Source organism: Aulonocara sp. 'chitande type north' Nkhata Bay, linkage group LG20 (assembly GCF_057382095.1).
Source record: "Aulonocara sp. 'chitande type north' Nkhata Bay isolate Kocher_YH1m ecotype deep benthic linkage group LG20, A_spYH_male_GT1.1, whole genome shotgun sequence".
Taxonomy (NCBI): domain Eukaryota; kingdom Metazoa; phylum Chordata; class Actinopteri; order Cichliformes; family Cichlidae; genus Aulonocara; species Aulonocara sp. 'chitande type north' Nkhata Bay.
Window position 1 is genome coordinate 25,890,532 of NC_141363.1, and position 21,043 is coordinate 25,911,574.

The 21,043-nt window shown below is 40.6% G+C and overlaps 2 protein-coding genes across 3 annotated transcripts; one reads left to right on the forward strand and one right to left on the reverse strand.

Moving 5' to 3' along the window:
• The first annotated feature begins 1,217 nt into the window (after positions 1 to 1,217).
• Positions 1,218 to 9,635, forward strand: gdi1 (GDP dissociation inhibitor 1). The gene is made up of 11 exons (XM_086278454.1): positions 1,218 to 1,521; positions 2,486 to 2,593; positions 2,772 to 2,871; positions 3,635 to 3,769; positions 3,855 to 4,053; positions 4,233 to 4,364; positions 4,467 to 4,566; positions 4,712 to 4,883; positions 5,536 to 5,680; positions 5,799 to 5,853; positions 6,841 to 9,635. Exons 1-11 carry the CDS (start codon positions 1,477 to 1,479, stop codon positions 6,991 to 6,993), a joined length of 1,344 nt encoding a protein of 447 aa, XP_086134580.1. The 5' UTR covers positions 1,218 to 1,476; the 3' UTR covers positions 6,994 to 9,635.
• On the reverse strand, positions 7,858 to 20,872 carry itih6 (inter-alpha-trypsin inhibitor heavy chain family member 6). Of its 2 annotated transcripts, none has more exons than XM_086278452.1 (17): positions 20,569 to 20,872; positions 19,825 to 19,860; positions 18,950 to 19,104; positions 17,166 to 17,276; positions 16,763 to 17,013; positions 16,374 to 16,543; positions 16,158 to 16,274; positions 15,860 to 16,031; positions 14,163 to 15,737; positions 13,985 to 14,017; positions 12,742 to 12,759; positions 12,583 to 12,630; positions 12,472 to 12,492; positions 12,290 to 12,334; positions 12,086 to 12,199; positions 11,621 to 12,004; positions 7,858 to 10,476 (listed from the first exon to the last, which is right to left on the reverse strand). In XM_086278452.1, exons 1-17 carry the CDS (start codon positions 20,686 to 20,688, stop codon positions 10,214 to 10,216), a joined length of 3,633 nt encoding a protein of 1,210 aa, XP_086134578.1. In that variant the 5' UTR covers positions 20,689 to 20,872; the 3' UTR covers positions 7,858 to 10,213. The 2 variants fall into 2 exon arrangements, with proteins under 2 accessions (XP_086134578.1, XP_086134576.1); XM_086278450.1 differs by having other exon boundaries at positions 12,290 to 12,385.
• Between the last annotated feature and the right edge of the window lie 171 nt (positions 20,873 to 21,043).

The following is a 21,043-nucleotide window of genomic DNA, read 5'->3' on the forward strand; positions in this document are numbered from 1 at the left end:
TAAAGTGTTAAATTCCCTCTTTGTTTCATGTCCTAACAATTACATATAAGTAATTAAGTAAATAATAAATAGATAAATAAATCAGTCTAAACATTTATTTAATTGAAAAGCCACTCCTCAAAAAAAATAAAAAAACAACAACAATCCAACAACCCTCTATGAGCAAACACTTGATGTCAATGGGAAGGAAAAACTCCCTTTAAACAGGAAGAAATCTCCAAGAGAACCAGGCTCAGAGAGGGGCAGCTGTGTGCTGCAATGGGTTGGGGTGATGGGAGAAAGCCAGGACAAAAGATTCATTGTGGAAGTGAGCCTGAGATGAATAATTACTAATAATTAAATAAACAGTAGCCTAATAACAGTTATGTTAATGCTGTAGTTACTTATCATTTTACCTGTCCCAAAAAGCATAATTATGCTAACATCTTACTGCTGAACTCCTATGTGATATTATCAAATGTAAGGCATATATAAACCTCAGCATCACGGTAACATAAAAAGGACAATATATTAATCATTCAGTGATCATGACTGCATAATTAACTCTGTATAACAAATACTTTTACTTTAGCTACTTGGGACTGTAGGTAGCGTTTCACAGCCAAAACAGACTACTTAAATAGGAATGTGACATTTACTTAAAAAAGAGGCCTAAATGCTTGTTTAGCCACTTTGCAGAAAGGTTATCCAAATCTTTTGCAGCACTGCTTTTCTTGTAACACCGTCTTTATTGGGAGACAGGGCTGCAGAAAAGACACTTTTCTTTAATAATATTTAAATCCGATCAAACATTACGACCCCCTGCCATACTCCTGGTCCCCCACCCCACACCCCTGTACCACCCCGTTAAAAAGAAAGAAAGAAGAAAAGCTTGGAAACACCCCTGCTGTAAAGGCCTAGTGCGTGCGCTCAGTCAGTGAAAGCAACTCCCATCCACACAGCTGTAGCAGCGGAAGGATATCGCTGCCTTCATCCACGCAACGCTGCGCCTACAACTGGGAAGGAAAGATAGAATAAGAAATTAGAGAACACAAACATTGTGGTTTCAAAATGGCCAAAAACAAAAGCCAAACTCCACAACAGCACAGCCCGTGTGCAAAATAAACAATCGCCAAAGCCGGCTCAAAGCGGCGTCTCTCGCTTTGCAGCTTGAGTCCATTGTGTGGCAGGATGGGAAATAGGGAAGGAGGATGCGCACTATTTGCCGACGCGCAGTGACATTGTTCTAGACTGCTCCACGATCAGGGCCATCTTTGGTCGTCCTCGCCGGTGACAGTGTGGACTGTGTATTCCATTGGCCATTTATACCCAATGATTAATAAATAATATTTTACTTTGAAGAGCAATTTAAAGGACCTGTGCAGAGACAGTGAGAGACAGTTACCCGGTTTGTGGACTAACCAATTTTATTTGCTTTCAATACCCTTCATTTCTCAAGGCAAAAAGAGGGCGAGACGGGAGAGGCGGTGAGACAACATGGATGAGGAATATGATGTGATCGTTTTGGGCACCGGACTCACAGTGAGTAGTCAAGCTTCGTTTTGTCTGCACAGAAACACACCGAATTGATTCTGTCAGCTTCCCAAAGGATGGTTTTAGCCAGATCAGTGGCCCGATATCCTCTATCCTAGCCAAAGAGTGGAAGCCCCTTGCTTCCCGGCGTGCGTGTCACATTAGAAATTTATCACAAGAGATGCGCTTTGGAAATAAACCGCACCAGCTGATCTGCTTGTACACGACGAGAAGAAAATAGTTCCTCGACCGGGAGTTGTTTGCTTTCCAGAGTCACAGCCGGCTCAGTGTTGTGTTACACCCAGCAGCATCTTTTAGGCGTAACCCTACAGTGTGTCATGGTCCTCTTTGCATAGGCAGGCCTCCATCCTGAGGTTGGCGCAGGCCTGAGCTCCGGTTTATTAAATGACAGAGCTTTTCACTGCTGCCACTATCGCCGCACTTTCCTTTCACTCATCACACCCTCTGCGGCAGAAGTGCGCTTTCTGTGCTATTCTCCCAGCTCTTTGCAGACACGGAAGCGGATATTCTGGTAGTTTTATAAATGGAATCAAATACAACGATGCATATCCACACAATTTTTCTTTTTTATGTAATACATTTTTAATTACATTATTGTTATTATTATTATTAGTATTAGTATTATTATTATCGTAGCTACGTTGTTAAGACGATGCAATCACGCATGCGTACATCTTTTCCACTGTCCCCCGCATCCTTCTGTCAGAACCTCCTTACTTCAGTGTCTAAACTAAGCAGCGTGCCTATCTCTAATCATATGCTAAGGTCTAGACCAAAATACTAGAAACATTTCTCATCTTGACAACTTAAACTACACCCCTCAATGAATGATTCAACACATCTCTAAAACACTGGAGCCTTGACAGGAGAAGGATTTATTATAGGGCTGTTTTATACCTAAGAGTTATTGATGTGATTGATGTGTTGGATAAATAAATCCGTTTTCGTGCAGGAATGCATTCTGTCTGGGATCATGTCCGTGAATGGCAAGAAGGTTCTGCACATGGACCGAAACCCCTACTACGGTGGGGAGAGCTCTTCCATTACCCCCCTGGAGGAGGTAAGGACTTCTGGGATCTATAAAACCAATCAATAAACTTTTAATGTTTCTCAGTATATCTCATTTTACTTCAAGTCCCATCTGTCACCCTTTTACTGTCTTCATTTGCTAACTGCTTTATTATCTGTAAAGCCTCAGATTCGATGGGCCTCACAGGCTTTCCTTTCCTTTTCCACAGCTGTACAAGCGCTTCAGTCTGCCAGATACCCCACCTGAGTCAATGGGCAGAGGACGTGACTGGAACGTTGACCTCATACCCAAGTTTCTCATGGCCAACGGTTAGAATCCTGTTGCTAATTATATAAAGAAATGCCATAAAAGTTAGCACGTGATAAGTACACAAGAGCCAAAGGGCTTTTCAGACTATTCAACAGGGTAATTCTGGAGCTTAATACTGTGACTGCAAAATGCTTTAATTCTTCAAGGTTGGTCACACACTAACTGCTTGTTTAGGTGACTCTGGAGACCTGGCAATGTAACCTATTTAAGTGGCCAACACCTTTGCCAGCATTAATGCTTGTGGGTGGTGTTTTACCATGTCCTGGTGTTTTATAAGCAGTGCCATTCGTGACAGGAACAAATAAAATGCTGGGACTTTTTTTCTCTCCTGGCCTTTAATCTTTGTTCCAATCAGTATTTTTTCAGAGGCCATCATATTTGTCCATGAAGTTTTTCCACTTTTTTGTGCATTTCCTCATATTTATTCTAGTAATTTTCAAAATCCCCCACCAGGAATCTGATGACATTTCTGAGTTCTTACATTAAGACGGTGGCTGTTGTCCTCTTAGTGATCCATTCAAAAACTAGGGTAAAAAAGTAGCTGGAAATGCATAGGAGGAATCGACCAGACTAAGCAGGCGAAATACAATAGCTGTGGGATTTGTTAACGCGACATATAGTTATATTTCCTGTGAGGTGCGCGTCATGTTACAGCATGTTATGTTGTAGGCTTTCAAGGGATTTGTGGTTATGTTGTATATGTAGTGTGGATTTAACACAGAGCCTGTAAGATGTTGCGTGTGTTTGCCTCCCTGATTGCAGGTCAGCTTGTAAAGATGCTGCTATACACAGAAGTGACACGGTATCTGGACTTTAAAGTAGTGGAAGGCAGCTTTGTCTACAAAGGAGGAAAGATCTACAAGGTGCCATCAACTGAGACTGAGGCACTAGCTTCAAGTAAGTCACCTGAATGTTGTCTCATTACGTTTTGCACGCGATGACGTCGACAGTAGAGTGCTGAAACCTCGGTTTGAATTCACAGATCTGATGGGAATGTTTGAAAAGAGGAGGTTTCGAAAGTTTTTAGTCTTTGTGGCCAATTTTGATGAGAATGACCCCAAGACCTTTGAGGGCGTGGACCCTAAAACCACAACGATGAGGGACGTTTACAAGAAGTTTGACCTCGGTCAGGATGTCATTGACTTCACTGGCCACGCCCTGGCCCTCTACAGGACAGATGAGTAAGAACAACATCACCCATCATCAACCGTTTAATTGTTTATTTCTGCTTAATGTCACAGTTGCATGCTTTCAAATATGAGTCACAGATGTTCTTATCAGGGAATACCAAGGGTTTATTGTTATTATGTGCTTAAACAGATACCAATGGGGTTCTCACATTGCTTTTGCTCCACTTCAGCTATCTTGATGTTCCTTGTTTGGAGACGATCAACCGTATCAAACTCTACAGTGAATCACTGGCACGGTATGGCAAGAGCCCTTATCTCTACCCCCTCTATGGTCTGGGAGAACTGCCACAGGGCTTTGCCAGGTATTTTAACTTAAATTAAACTTCTGATATTTATGATGGAGTCTGTCATAACTATCAAAACCACTCCTCGAGTTAACGGATCATACTCGTTTGTAATCTTAGGTTGAGTGCAATCTATGGAGGAACCTACATGCTGAACAAACCTGTGGATGAGATCGTGATGGAAGGTGGTAAAGTGATTGGAGTAAAGTCTGAGGGCGAGGTAAAGCAGATTCTGCCTTATTGTCCACAGCTACACAAGTTTAACAGTATCATTACAAATTTTAAAGTGGTTACGCCTAAGGTTTATTCAGCCAAATACACTTAGCAAGCAGACTCACATCATTACTGTCTCGTTCCCACTGCAGGTGGCTCGTTGTAAGCAGCTCATTTGCGACCCTAGTTACATCCCAGACCGTGTCCGTAAAGCGGGTCAGGTGATCCGTGTGATCTGCATCCTCAGCCATCCCATCAAAAACACTAATGATGCCAACTCCTGTCAGATCATCATTCCTCAGAATCAGGTTAATCGCAACTCAGGTGAGCAATATTTTCTATATTCAATATTTCTGCTTTTTATTCTTCAAAGAAATGGTGCAGATTTAGTCCCCTACAGATTAAATTTAGATTATTTTTTAACATCCCTAATCAATAAACATCAGACTCCATGTTAAATGTGACAAACTAGAAGTGATGAGCTCTGCAGTTGCCCTTAGCTCCATGGTGCCTTTTAGCACCTTTCTGCTAATAGTTTCAGTTGTACTGTTTTGATTTACTATCACTGTTACTCACCTGATTTAAACAGTAAAGTTGGAAAAAATAAAAGAAGGAAGGAAAATAAGCACTATAGACAACTTGCTTGACAACAAGAAGAAGAAAGACAATTTAAAAAAGTAACTTGTGCATATACTGGAGCAACCCTGAGATTTTTTTTTTGTTAAAAAGTTATGGAAACAAAAGCAAAGCTAAAGGAAATGAGATATGAGACACACAGCAGGTGGCTAGAAACATGACTCCAGATGAATGCTTATATAAACAGGCAACTGTTTACTCAACTGGGACGATAACGTGTCAGTGTGTATACAGCTCGTTCCTGCTGCCTCCAAGTGGACAAAAACGTCAATTAATCCAGCTTGAAGTTAACTCTTGATTTAACCATCTCTTCCTGTTAACTCCTTTGTCTGTTCTTTAGACATCTATGTGTGCATGATCTCCTATGCTCACAACGTGGCGGCCCAGGGGAAGTACATCGCTATTGTCAGCACCACAGTGGAAACCAGTGAACCTGAGAATGAAATTGAGCCAGCTCTGGAGCTGCTGGAGCCCATCGACCAAAAGTGAGTCCCACATTTTACTTCTTGCTTATTCAAATTCATGTATGTTTTTAGTTACATTGGGGGGGGGGGGGGGGGGGTGCATATATAACTGGGATAAATCACATTTTTTTCCCCACAGGTTTGTGGCTATTAGCGACCTTTATGAGCCCACAGATGATGGTACTGAGAGCCAGGTGAGACATTTTTTCCAAGGGTAACATCCAGAAAAAATATTGTATTTTACAATATAACAAATTAATATGCTGGCACAACTAATACGGCTGAGTTGAAGGGTCAGTTGACCAGTTTGTTGCAAAGAAATGTTGTACTAGATAGGTAATTATCATTCTATCATAGACTGTCCATAGAAGATGGCTGTAGTGATGATCTAGTGATGTCACTTGTATCGTGATCTCCTTTTTGGAAGCTTCAATTTTATGGGCAACAGCTGGCCCGCTTGGTTATTTTGGACCCATAAATGGGTTGCTAACCAAACTTGGGTTAACAAGTTTGGTTAGCAAGAGGCACCCATAAACTATGAGTACATAAAATAGATGCAGACACCTGCTAATTAGTGCTAAGTTCCATACAGAATGATAGAATTCACTCACCAAATGCATAGCGCTTTTAATACAGTTAAATGCAAGATATTTGACAGTTAATTGTTTTTAAAATAGCCCAAAAGACCTTAAATAAAGCCCAGATTTGTTTCTGCTCTAAAATGTTAGAATAGGAGGCTGTGGGGATTGACTCACTTTTGAAGCCAGCTTGTATGTGCATGTGAGGCGTTTAGGTGCCAGCTTGAAATTTTAGCTGCAAGCATCAGACTGCTCTAAACAATCAGATTCAGAGTTTTTTTCCCCTCTTGCCTCTGTATAATGTTACTATGAGTGGATATCCCTAATATGTTCATATTAGACACAGAGCTGTGTTGTGTTTAAACCCTCTGTTTTCAGTCATTTACAAAGCTTTGTTAGGAGATGGGAGATAGATCTGCTTGTTTCAAACAGATAAACTGTGCAGGTGCACAGAGGCCTGGTATGACAATAAATAAGGATCATGCAAAGCTACTTTTGTATATTTTTGAATAAAAATGTGAAGCTGGAAATGAGCACTGCAGCCTCACAGACCTGCTAGCAATGCTGTAAAATCTAACTCTTGTTATTGAACTCTTTCCTCAGATCTTCGCATCAAGGTCCTACGATGCCACCACTCACTTCGAGACCACTTGCAATGACATCAAGGACATCTACAAACGTACAACCGGGAGCGACTTTGACTTTGAAAACATGAAACGCAAACAGAACGATGTGTTTGGGGAGGATGAGCAGTGAGCTAGAGAGGGGGGCTTCTGAGAGAGGGCAAGGCTGGGAAAGGAGGTGGATGCAAAACTGGAGGCAACGGGGCTTTCAGTAGAGGGCCGGGGCTGCCTAAACAGTGCTTTAAAAGCAAAATGGGTAAAATGTGAGAGTGGTGGAGAGGGTGTGCGTCTGAGCCTCTGAGCCCGTCTTCAGCCGTTTGCCTCCACCTCCTCGCGTCGCTCTCTCTCGCCCTCTCTTGGCACGCATTCAGACACATAAATGCTCACAGACACACACATACACGCTTTTCAAATGCTCACATTCCCTTTCTCTGTCACTGAAAAGCAGGGTTGATATGGTTTTTCATTCCATTGTAGAATTTACAGTATAATCATGTCTTAACTATTATCATTAGAGGTGAATTTATTACTTGTTGTTGGCAATTTCCAAAGCATTTCATTCCTCCTGTAACATCGTTCTCCTCATATCAGAGGTTGGGTCGATGGAAGGTTGATGGCACCGAGAGGTCTCAACAGATAGCTCTGACATGAGAGATGTGTAACGGCTTAGTGTAGAATCCTCTGGAAGGGTCACCTCCAGTGGACGTGCATGCATCTTTTACACACAGTAGTATTGTACATAGATTCAAATGACACTGCGGTATGAAGGCTGGACCATTCCACGCATCACTCCTGTCAACCCTGCTTTCACTTTTCTCTTACTTGGTCTTTTACCTGTGTTTCTTCAATAGATGCCGCTCATTTTGGCAAAATCTGTTGGTCGGGCAAAAACAGAAAAAAAACAAAACAAAAAAAATGTGATGAAAAGTTACATATAAATGGGCTGTTCTGTCAGCTGATAGTGCTCACTTTGCAATGCTGTTGTGTTTCCTGTGCTAGCAGGCAAGCTAATCAGTGGCTACTAACTGTCAACCCTTCCCTCCTGAAAAAGAAAAACACAAAAAAAGTTTCTTTGTTTATCTCTGTTGTGTGATGTCACTTTTGAATTTGAATAGTTTACTTTCTAACATTTTAAATTATTGAAGAGTTTTATTTCTATATGCTTGGTGCACATTTCACTGGCTGAAGTTATGAAGTTTACAGAGCAGAGGATGAAACCGTGGTCTTCGAGTTGAACATTTACAAGAAAAAGGGAACATTGGGGCAAAAAGGCATGGTGAGGATTTGTCTTGTGTTAGGTGAGGGTTTCTGTGAAGAGATCTGGAAGATTTTTGAAATGGTGAAGGATAAGAATGTATGTGAGGAGATTGTTGTCTTGGCGAAGTTTCACTTGCGGGGGAAGAGAGTGAAGACTGAAATTTCGGCTCTCAGTGGAAGCACCAGATTGTGTCTTGGTTGTTTCAACCCTTGTGTTTGTCATTGAGATAAGTCATTACCCTTGGGATTAAAACTCAGAAAAAAATTGTAGTGTGACATAGAGGGAAAAGCAAGAAATTTTCAAAAGACTGTAGCATAGCATAAGTATGAAACCACAGTTCCAAGTGCCGCCCCATGAGAGTGAACCAAGATGCTTTTATTTGGTTGTAGCCTTAATTTTGGGTCTAATTCAAATGTTTGGACCCATTCAAAACATTGACTGCTTTGTTTTTACTAACATGTAGTGGGAGGCCAGTCTTGTGCCAAAACTGGTGATTCTGTTATTGGCAAAGCTCGCTGACATTAAAAGTTTGGTGGTGTATGTTGCTCTGCAGAGCTGGCTGAACACTATAGAGAGGATGCTGTTTCCTACCGAGGCAGAGGTGTTATTGTACACCTGAGACAGTTCCTCATATCTCTACAGTGCACACTCGCAGTCAGATTGATCTGTGGCTTGGCTCGTTATGGATCAAAACAAACACGAGATGCTACGATCCATTTTACTTTACTGAAAACTGAAGCGGTTCCATTTCACTTTATCCACCGCGACCAACCCCTTGACAACTCTAAACAAAGTTATCGCGTCTGGGGTGTTGACGTGTCTTATCTTTGAGCTCTATTTATTTGAATTTCGCTGACGTATCGTGGAAGGGTTTACGTCAAATGCTGAATATGCTATGCTAATAGTTTACGTTCTGATGATAAAATGGATTTAAAACGTTATGCACACCGATTTCTTTTGTTTGTTTATTTGCTGTGTCATGTGTTATGTTTACCTAATTTAGTGATCATTCCAGTGTTGCATCAGGATTTAATGATTTTTAGCATTCCTAAGAAACAGGTTTTGATGGAGGGACAACAGCAGCAGTCAGTCATAGATCTGGAGTCAAAATCGATACAGCTGTGTGTTCGCACTGTGCGTCATTTAACATTGTGTGTGCTCTTCATCCTGGAAACACATTATCTGGTGATAACTGGAATACTGTTTACTTCTTGAACATAGATATATCTGAAGCCCCCCACCCACCCTTCCTCAGCATCAGATACTATCCTCTTTTTTATTTATTGAAAACAAAAGCCTCATGTGTGGTTGTACTGTTTAGTATGGCCTTTGAAAACCACTATTGACAAATATCCCTTGAAATTGACAAAAGAAATAGACTGAGTAGTAGAAAACTTACTGTCCTTGTTTGATCACTAGTATGTGAACAATGCCTAATGTCTTGTGTAACAAATAAAATGAATTAAACTATGAATGAAATGACAGAAAAATAAAAAGCACATGGCAAACCTGGAAAAGGCTGATTTGTGTTGCTTATTAAAGATGCAATGCTGACACGGGAAGTTTATCTATACACAAATACATACATTAATGTTTTATATACACTTGTACTAAAAATACAACTTATTGAATTACACTATGAGTACAAGTAATTCTGAAAGATAGCTTTTGACTATCAAAAATTCAATCATAAAATATAAGAATAATCTGATAAACAACTTGTAAACAGGGTTGTTTTGCAAGACATTTTGGAGCATGCGCAAACTGCTGCAGCAACCATTGGATATTTTGTAGTTGCCATGCGACCAGGAGTACATTGCGTCTCTGTCATAGATACGAAGCTTGAATCTGGTTCAAATTCAGTGGTGGAGATGGAACAAGGGCACCATTCAATCCTTTGCTGTATTTACTTCTTTACAGGAAACTTTTCTTTGCAGTCTGTAATCTGTCCCACCCTTCCAGAAAGCCATTCAGGCAACTAACCCAGTTGGATCCCAGCTTTGGTTCATCCTTTTGTGATAACCTATCCACATTACCTGCTGTGACTTGAGCTGTGCAGCAAACAGACAACATGGTGGAAATGACTCGGCTAGAATTACACATGATTCACCACGTAGCTCTCATACGAATGACCCAGTAGTCTCTCTATCTCTGTCTTGGGCACCACCCAGCAGCTGCTTCGGTGGCGTTTTTGCACCGAGTCCTTCAGCGTCTTGTCTTGCAGGGTAACTGGCATTTGCTCTGATCCCCACCTCAGGATCCCTCTGGCCAGAATTTGTTCCTTCTTAACTCGATGAAGACCTTCATCCACGTAGTCTTTCACCACTGTTATATTAATGTCAGCGCGTTGAAACTGGCCTGCAGATGGATAAAGGACAGAAATGATGAGAAGTAACAACTTAAACTCACTTCCTGTATTCATCTATAAATTTGAGGTATCCGATTATTATTTTTTGACACTTGATTGAGTAAATAAGCACGTTTGATTGCTCTATTTATCATTTACATTTAACACTAAGATCATAGACTGTACATAAAAGATGGAAAGTGTCTTCGAGTCTAAAAAGTAAGGCCTTCTGTAGTGTGCTACATTCTTTTGTTAAAAGTTTTAAAATCCATGTGTACAAGAGATTGTTTACATAATGCTTGTTTGGTATATTACAAAACAGTCATCATCACATCAAGTACTGGAGTTGGCTGACAAGTCAGTACAGTATGAATATGCAGCAGCCCCCATTTACACTGTCAGGTCCACTACATTATTAATGATGCATCATACTTCAAAAAACTATGATGATGAAATGCTTTAAATGGTAAAATAGTCAAATAAAATAGTAAAAATGGTCAACAACAGGCTTCAAAGTAATGGTAATAGTGGCTACATAATCTTTTATATAGAGTCTATGATTAAGCAAAGAGACATACTAACCCCAAATCCCATTAGCTCCTTAGACTACCTTAACCTGGATGACTGAGAACCTACGCTGACACTTACGGTTGCGATGGGATTTAAACATTTGTAGCATTAGTTAGCTGATGTTTAGGTTGGCAATGGTAGAAATTAGAAAGGTTGTACATTAAACTGTTGACAGTGAGGTTTGCAGGTTTTTTTCTAGTAATCAGATCAGGAAGGAGATATTGATCCTGAATATTTTTGTTTATTTGCTATTTATTTTTTTATTACATTCAAGGGAACTATTGGCTGAGATGAAACATCTTCCAGAAAACTAAAGAAGTCCAGTTGTCTTCTTTTTTTAAGCTAGTAAGACTGAATACAACAACTCTCTTTCTATAACTGATATCACATCTAAAGAAATGAAAATTGAATGTCGTGGCCAGCTTTCTTTTAAACCACTGGGCACAGTAGCCAACAGTGTAGTATTTAAAATGGTTTTGTAAGTGGGAGCTTTTTATCTGCAATTAAGTATTTTAAGTGTTTTATGCCATATGTACCAAAACAAAACAACATATTCATTTTCAGTGGAAGCTTCAGTGTACGCACCCAGAAGGCCTTGGGTGGAGTCAGAAAGCCCTCGCCCATCTATGATGTAAAAGCCCAGGTGAGCCAACTGCAGGTAGCTTGGATGTTTATAATGATGGAACAGGACCAGGAACTGCACGCCCTCTGCCAGCTCGATCCAGCAGCTCTGGTGGTTGTCCACAGTAACAGTCACGCCTTGCCTCGTCACTGATCCCTGCTGATTGATGGGAAGCGTATCCCGCCCTTCACCTTCCAAAACTACAGCGTCCAGCGTGAGTGTGATCATGATGTCACCAGAGTTGCCCGTGACCGCGGAGATTGTGAGCTGGTCAAAGTAGTTTCGCAAACGGTCTTCAACACCATCTTTGGAGGGAGCCCCCATTAGGTGGCCATCTACAATGATATCTTGAAGAGAAAGGAGACATATGTAGACGTTTAAACACCAAAATTACAGTGTCAGATTATAGATCTTATTGCTCTGCATACTTCTCTCTGGGTCTTCCAGCAGTCTGAGGACATCATTAGCCCTGCCATCTACTGTGAAACACAGGTTTTGGTGAAGCTTTGCTAGCTGGACCACAAAATGAGGATCTCCATCAACTGCAAAAGATAATATTTAGTATATACATTAACTACTGAAATTAGTTTAAGGGCCTACTAAAGAGAAAATAAATAAAATGTTGACTCAACCTGATGAGGAGAATCCCCTGATGGCTCCCATTTTGGGTTGAGGCTCTAAAAACACAAGACATTCAGCTAAAGGACAATCCTCCTCACTCCCAAGCACTGAAACCAATGACAGGACTGTATTGCAAGCAGCATCTTTACAGTTAATGACTTTATATGCAGCTTTTGCATTCTCAAATACTCACCAAAAGTGTCAGTAATATACCCTGAAAATAAGTCAGACATGTATTGTAAAGAAACATTTCAGGTCGTAAGTGAGAGTAGAGTATTGCTTCCAATATACATTGAAAACTTACAGTTATCTTGATCGTCATCGTAATCATATTCATAGGTTGCATCATAGTCTGAGAAATGGAAACAATGTATGAAAAGCAGGTTCACTTCACACTGCACTGCTCACCAAAGGAGCTGATTTTAGAAATAACAGAATATAATGATTTAATCATGATGCTTACCTTTCACCAGGTCAATATCTATTTAATAGAAAAGATGTGCAAATTATTACTGATTTATATTCTGATATATATAGTTGTCATGGTGTATTTTAACAGCTAGATAATGTTACTGAATCTAAGAACTGTGTACAGTATTTTAAAATGCAAATTTATCATTTTAAAATATATATAACACAATTTTGAAAAGCATTTGATTAATTTCCTCTTATGTTGTTTTTATAGTTTTATAGTTTAATTTTATTTTATTTACTGTTATATTGTTTATATTTCCATTTCCTGTGTTGTAAAGCACTTTGTGATTTTTTATCTGTGAAAAGCGCTATATAAATAAATTTTACTTACTTACTTACAATTATAAAATATGTTGTTTTTGCTTCAACACTGAAAATAAAACATTTCTTTAATTCTTTAAAGCGAACATTTCCACCAGAGAATAATTTCCCCTCCAATGTTGTCAGATGCTTTAATTTCCAGAGACAATTTTATGAAGGGGAACTATTATGCTCAATTATCACTTTCTATTTTTTTTCATCCTATTTGTCCATCCCTCCTTCTTTGTCTTTGGATGAACTCGGTCAAAGTGAGGCATTTTCTTATTTTTCAAAATTTCCTGCTTTCGATAATACAGGAAAAATGTACAACAACACAACAACATCAGCTGAGTTCTTCAGTGACCTGCAGTAAGCTGAGCTTCCTTTGCCATACTGAACCAGGAAATTGGTCCTGATATGAAATAAAGATACCCAAAGAGTGATCAGGATGTCCGCATTTAGCATATCTGACCACTACAGTATGTTCACTATGTACAAGAGCTTCATTTTGGTTTTTTTATTAAACTTGTCCATAATCTCGAGTGTGTCCTAACTTTTTAGTCCTGCCCACTTGCAGTGAACCCTTCTGTTTTTGAGGTGCTGCCAGTCAAGTTTTTTTTTTTTTTTTTTGCCTTTAATTAAAGCGTGTATTAACAGATTTCAGATGGCAGATAAATTAAAGAGCTATGTCAAGGTCCAGTATAAGATGAACAGGAATTATTCTAAACTTAGACTTATGTTAACCTACTCTAGAATCCAAGAATAAAAGTACAGGGCACTACAATAGGTCCCCTTTAAGTAAATTCTATTCTTGTATATGATATAACTATTACTACTAGCTCCAGTATAAACAGGTACAAATCTATACAAATATATACAAATAGCGCTTTGACTAACAAAGCGTTTGTTATAGAGAGGAAATCCAGTTTTACCTCGTCTTTGAATTTGAATGGAAGAAGAGACATCTAGTGGAGAGACAATAAACAGTTCAATAAATGATAAACAAACAGTCTACTCCTCATCATCCACCTTATAACTCCCAGGTTGCAAAAAAAGCTTTGACTGTGAATTAAGCTCAGCACACAACAGATGAGACGAGGTGTAACCTACCCAGAAGCTGTGCTGCCTCCCACAGTTGTTCCCCATCTGTTACGCCAGGCATGGGAGCAAAGGTAGCTGACACTAGGGTGGCAATCCTCAGGTCTGTGTCAACATTTGATTTTGTGTTGCTGTTTTCCACTGCTGGAGCTGGAGCTGGAGTGGGAGAGGTTAGTGTAGATGACAAGTGAGTGAGGGAAGGAGTGCTTTCGGACAGGTGAGCATATGGAGCAGACGATGTGCTGTTCTCTGCTCTTAGAGTCACTTTGACAGGAGGGAGAGCTGTCCGTGCTGTACTGGGTAGGGGGGCAGGGTTAGTTCTGACTGAACTTAGTGGTGGTGAGAGACTGGTGGTGAATGTCAGCATAGGGGTGGTTGTAGGAGTATTTGGTTTCTTGGCATTGGGCAGGGGAGTGGAGACCTTTCCAGGTGCAGGAGGTGGTGCTGTTTTTAAAATCTTTAGCAGAGAAGTGGGTATCTTTCCAGCTGGAGGAGGAGGAGACGTTTTCAGGCCATTATGGGAAGGAGTGAGCTTTTTAGCAGAGAATGGTGCAGGGGCTGTTTTCATAGAGCTCGGACTTGAGGTTGTAGCTGCTTTTTTGGATGATGTAACCACTGATGTTTTGGGGGGTTTTAGGGTATTTGGAGGTGACTTAGGCAGGCCTGGATTTAACTTCTTATGCTTAAGGTTAGGTGGTGAGCCGGACTTCTTTGCTACACCAGCAGCTGACATTTTGGTTGTAGCTGTAGTTGTTGCTGTTGTGGTTATAGTGGCAGCTGTGGTGGGTTCTGGAGTGGTTGGACTTTGAGTTGCTTCATCTTCATCTGGCTTAACTACAACTAAAGAAGTGACTGGTGTAACAAAGTTATATTTAAGGGAGAGGTTGGTTGCTTTATCTGTTAGCAACTTTTGAGTTGCAGGATCAGTAGAATTCAGTTTAGCCAGTAGAAGCTCTTTGATAGTGAAATATGCCCAGAGGCGATGAACAAAGCTGGATATCCCTTCTAAATCTCCCGAACACTCAAGTGAATCTGTTGTCCCATTTTCTTGGGAAATAAACACGTCGTTCTCCAGCTTCATTTGCTGCTTTGAATCTATAGCTGAGACTAGCACCTTTAAATCTTTGACCCCGGTCTTAACTCTCCCAGTCACAACCAACTCAGATCCTTGGAAGTAGTTTGGAAAAAGGGAGCGGGTGACATCAAATGCTTGATCATCCAGATAAGACAGCTGTATGTCTGATAACAAAGGGCTAGCTACTTCATCATAGAAGTCCTTAAGCTGCAAGGCTGCATCTGCATCTTCATACACCATCCGGGCTACACCTCGGTTTTCCAGAGCCAGGCGTTTGAGAAGCAGGAAGTCTGCATCATCTCCAAAGGCAAGGCCAAACAGAGAGGCCGAGCCCAAAGCCTTCTTGGCATTACTGAGGATAGTCTCACTGGATGTGACTCCAATGGTTGCTTCCCCATCAGTGAGGAAAATCACCAGAGGAACACGATGAGATGAGGTGCGTCTGGAAGAGCCAGAGGATGGAGGATTGACAAGCTGGGCAGCTGAGAGCAGAGCTGCATTAATATTGGTCCCTGACACAAAGGAGTGGAAAAAGGAGAGAATTAGTTGAAGGCACAAGTTTAACAATCAGCTGATGCAATGATTCAAATTGTGTACAGTGCAGCAGTTCAGTCAGTATCAGTTTTGGACTCACATCCTTCTGCTATAATCCTCTTCACAAACTCTTTGGCTTCCCATACATTCTGCCGAGTTGCCCGCACTGTTTTGCCTTTTTTCCAAGTGTGAACCTTGTCCGAGAAGGTGATGATGTTGAAGTGGTCTCCCTCTCTAAGGTCCCCAAGGATGGTGCTCATAGCTTGCTTTGTCTACTGACAGAAATTCTTGGAATTATTTACAGAAAACCGACGTTGCTGTCATATGTGAGCAAGTTTCTTCATCTTAAGACACTTAATACAGGTCTAGCTATCCAAATGAGCCTTTGTCCACTTTACCTGCTTTATCTTATTGCCTATCATTGAGCTACTGACATCAATGACAAATATAACATCCTTAGGAACCACAGGAAGTCCCCTAGGTGCAAAGTAATGCACAAAGTAGCCATCATACACCTGACAGTGAGTGAGAAAAGAGATTGTTAAAAGCAACCTTTGCTTCTATCGGTATTACATGTTTATAGTGTGACAAAGTCAGGAATGAAAGGTGCTGACCTGAACATCACCTATGAGGTCTTTTAGATCCACATCATACTGGATGATGAAATCAGCATTAAGACCATTGGAAGAAATGCTCTTCTGTTGATTTAGAGTCGGAGTGTAGCGGACCCGAGCACACTCGGGACTCTGCTCGACATGAGTAGAGGCAGGGGCATCGGCATTAGCTGTGGGAAACATGCCATGAGGTTGGACTCAAAACCAATAGAAGAGAATTTACAAAATTTCCATCAAAGTAAGTAGACTTATTTGCATTTTTCTCACCAACCATTTAAGAATATACCATCCCTGTGTGGTATGAAATTACAGCCAGCAAAAACAAGACATTATGTTAAGTCAAATAATGCACATGTAAATATTCTGATGGCTAACCGTTCAGATTTTACCTTGAGCTGGGGTGTTGGTGACCGCTTGGCTTGTCCTAAGAGGAAGGACCTTAAGAAAACTGATGCCTGTCCTCTCTCTTATGCAGACATCTAATGTGAGGTTCTGGACAAGTTGACCGGGCCTCAGACCCAGAGTGAGCTCATAGCGGCCGAGCCGACGCTGTAACAGCTCCTCGTACGTCAGGAAGAAGGACACCCTAGCCCCTGATGGCACACTCACTGCAACACGAAACTTCTCAATTTCCCTCTCTCTGCAAAACCACAAATGTAACATTTGCAAAGTTGTATTTCTGTAAATATAGTATGATACTGCAAACATGAAAAAACTACCCCCCCAAAACAAAACATAATATTCTGCAGTTATCAAAGGTGGTAAAAAGTTCCAATTTTCCCTAAGACTGACTTGGTAGCGACAAGTCCTGCTGTTTTTCCTTGCTTCTTAGCTGTGTCGTACATTTTCCTGGCAGCAGCCCTTTCCTTCACCTGGGCCACATACACCTTGCCGCTGGAAGTGCTGATGGGAAAAGGAAAGAAGAAATACCTCTCTGTGTGACACACACGGGGATGTTAAACATGATTTGTTTTACTTTACACATCGTATTTCCACAGAAATTACAAAGCTGCCACACAAACTTGTATACATATCGAGTTCATACAACATGAAAAGGAGGTGAAGGTTATAAACAGGAAGAGTGGAAAAGAGTAATTTTCGTGTAAAAATAACAATAATGGAGCGAGAGAGCTCACAAGCTGATGATCCTCCAGGGGAGTGCCACTGTGTGCTACACCCAGCTAAATCCCAACCAAAACCAGCGCTCAAAAATGAGATTAAATTCACACAGTGCACTTTCTAGGCATCGTGACCACTGCTGGCACGTGACAAGGTGCTAAATTAAGGTCAGGTCCACAGAACAAATATATCCAAAGGGAAAAAAACATCAAGAGCTAACTAAAATAAACCCGCAGCCTTGAAGCGGGTCTTGTTTGAAAAGCAGAGCAGAATGGCATGAGAGAGCAGAGTGGAAAATGAAGGTGCTTATATTTATATGTGTGGCTGGCTGAGAGGGTGAAGGAACGGCTGTACGTCAGTGATCTACACATAGAGTTCTTAGTGTTGGAAGCCGAAATGCCAAAGAACTAACGCAATACATATACCACAACTTTTTTCCTCTGGGTATTTAGTGACATACAGGCAGTCTTATGAGTTCTGAATGTCTGTGTGAAAACATTTATGAATGTACGCAAGTCTGTGTGTGACAAGGAGTGAGAGAGAAATGTCAAGAATTATGGGTGCAAGAAGCTGTACGAGCTCCAAACTCACACATACTTAAAAAATTCAAGTCTAAATCCTCCTGTGTACACACACACACACACACACACACACACACACACACACACACACACACACGGACAGCTGATGTAAGTGTGTGTCTATGCAGCATATCTGAACTGGCAAGGTGCCTTAGTAAACTGTATGGGGGAGAAAGGGGAACTGGGCAAACTCCTATTAACTTTTGGACTTGGGTTTACAAAGCTTGGCATTCATGTACCCTCAGGTTCCTTCTCCTCCTGACCTGCTTCCGCTCCCAAATTCAACTCCGGGCTTGCTGTTTGGCCTGCAGTGTTGACTTATTTGTCTTGTTTATATTTAGCATTTTTAAAGGAGAGCGGTTTTGAAACCTCTCGGTCATAAAATTATGCATCTACTCCAGACCAGAATTCTAGTTTCCTAGAGCAAAAATGATCTACACGTACTAATTTCTACTAATTTGTCTCAAGTTTTACTTTATGATTCAGGCCACCAATGAAAACGATTACTTTTGTTCATTTCAATTTGCGTTATTTCTCAATTGTGAGATACTCTACATATTTATATTGATACTGCTTTTTTTCTATTATTTGTATCTTGTCTTCTCTCTATATAGCAGACAAAAAGCGTTTTTTTTCTTGTCCACTCTATAATGTGGGACTTAGTAGCTATGCATTATTATATTTTAATCAATATACAGTGAACACTACTGGAAGACAGTTATTCAAAAGAGTGAGACACAGATTGGGTGCTGTTTCAGGCTTTTAAAGTAAGAGCAAACAAGTAGAGAAGAAGAAAAGGAAACAGAAAGAACACAGGCACACTAACAAAGAAATGATACCATAGGTAGCAGACTTGATAATACTGGGCCGACTTACATGGTGAAGTTAGAGATGAAAGCAGAGGAGGGCAGGTCCACCTCAAAGGCAGCCTCCTTAGTTATTGGGAGCTGGTTCCACACTGAACTCTGGACTGTAGTAACAGCATAGCGGGACACCACTGAACACTTAACAAGGTAGTCTGTCACCTTCAGCTGGAGACATAAAAAATAAGTGAATAACTTAAAGGTTGGAGAAGAAAGCAGCAAACTGAAGGATTTACAGGAGATTCTCGTCACATAGGAGCAAAGCCCTGTTTTACTGTAAAAATACAAGACGTCAATCAAATCAACTGACTGCAAAAATAGAAATAAAAATAAATAAATTACAGTTTACTGTAGATTTGCCACCTGTATGAATCTTTCCCAGTTGCCACATGCATATGAACTTACTGTCAATGTGGTATCCTTGTTTTTCTTTTTTTATATATTACTGATTCTCCTGCATCAAGCCAGTGAAACAACACAAAGCAGTTCCCTGCAGGGTGTCTGTGCCCTCCTGTTGTTTACTTAGGGACTGCTGGCGCCTACTGAGACCAATCTGGTTAATGCTGGCCACATTAGTGCAGGACAAGGCGACAGGCAGGGGGCAGAGACAGCCACATCAGGCTTCCACCTCAGCGGTATTTAGGAAAGCTGTGGTTTGCCCAAGAATTACTGTATGTTACCAGGGAACTGCTACAGACTGAAGTAACCTGAAGGAAAAATCCCCAGTGGAGTTACTGAAGATATCCTGAGAGGCAGTGGTGGTTGACTGTGAAGCTTGTTGTTCAGTTCAGGTTGTGCAACCAACAGAACAGAATGAAATCTGCACAGCTGTTAGAGCCACAGAACAGCCATTACTTAGCACTATTACAAAAAAATGCACAGACTTACCACTGGTTTTGTTGGTTTGCTTTGACGTTTTGCTCTCTGGAAAAGAAACAAGGCACCACATAAAAAAACAAAAAACAAACCACACTGGTATTTCAAGTGCATTTAGGAAATGGCACATTTTGTAAGTGTAACAAGAGATTCTTGGTTCAATAACTTGTCCAAAATGTCCCATTTTTGAATCAATCTGTACAATCTTCCTGTGTGAGGGTTGGGTCAAGATTGAGTGTCATAACAGTTTGAATCAAAGTCATTCATGAATGGAGGGGAAGTGGAACTGGAAATAAATGCTTTCACTGTATGCAGGCCCGGGCCAGGGTTGCACTGTTCGGTGTCCAATGTTAATTCAATACACTAGTCATTGCTGTGTCAATACATTACCAAATATCCTGTGTATTGGTGCGAAGTTAGCATAAACAAATAGTAAGTGTGGAAACCCCCTAAAGAGAAAGTTACGCAACATTAATTATACGGGTTACAGAAAAATAGGACTATATAATAAGATCTTTTTTGGTAATCTTATTATATAGTTCTCCATTGTGCAAACTTTCACTTTAGGAAATATAGCTTTAATAAATTTTAAATATTTCGCAAAGGGTTGACTGAGATTTACTGGATTTAGATGCATGTTTGTGCGTTTAAAATGCATTAAATATAAAGCTCTGCGTCATTAATATTGTCCTAATGCAATAGGGATGATATTTCAGAAAGCAGCATTAACTGTGTAATAAAAAACCAAAATCTTACCTGTAAATTAATATTCGTGCTAACTTTTGCGTCATAATCCTCTGATAATCCCTCTCGCATGTACAAAGTGAAGAAGACTAGAACACAGGGAACCTTTAAAAACATTTTGCCCTTAATCATTTGGACTTGGTGCTGAAAAATAAGGAAATCGTCCAGTGGTCTCACGCTGACTGAAGCAAGCAGAGCACACGCCTAATTTTTACACTTTTTGCAGTGGGCAGTCCACCCCCTCTCTCGCGTCACCTAAACTGCGGCTTTGATATTGACATAAAAATACATTCAGAAAGGAGCCAAACATCCGTGAGGTGTTGTGGAAGAAAAAATGCCAAAGAGAGTGAAGTTCATTTAGAAACCTGCACGACTTTTCACGGAAAAGGAGGAGGCCGCTTCCAGCATGCATTCATATATACTGGAAACTTTGGGGACTTAACGAGAACTTCAGGAAAACACCAAAACAGTCTCCCCTCCCCAGCTT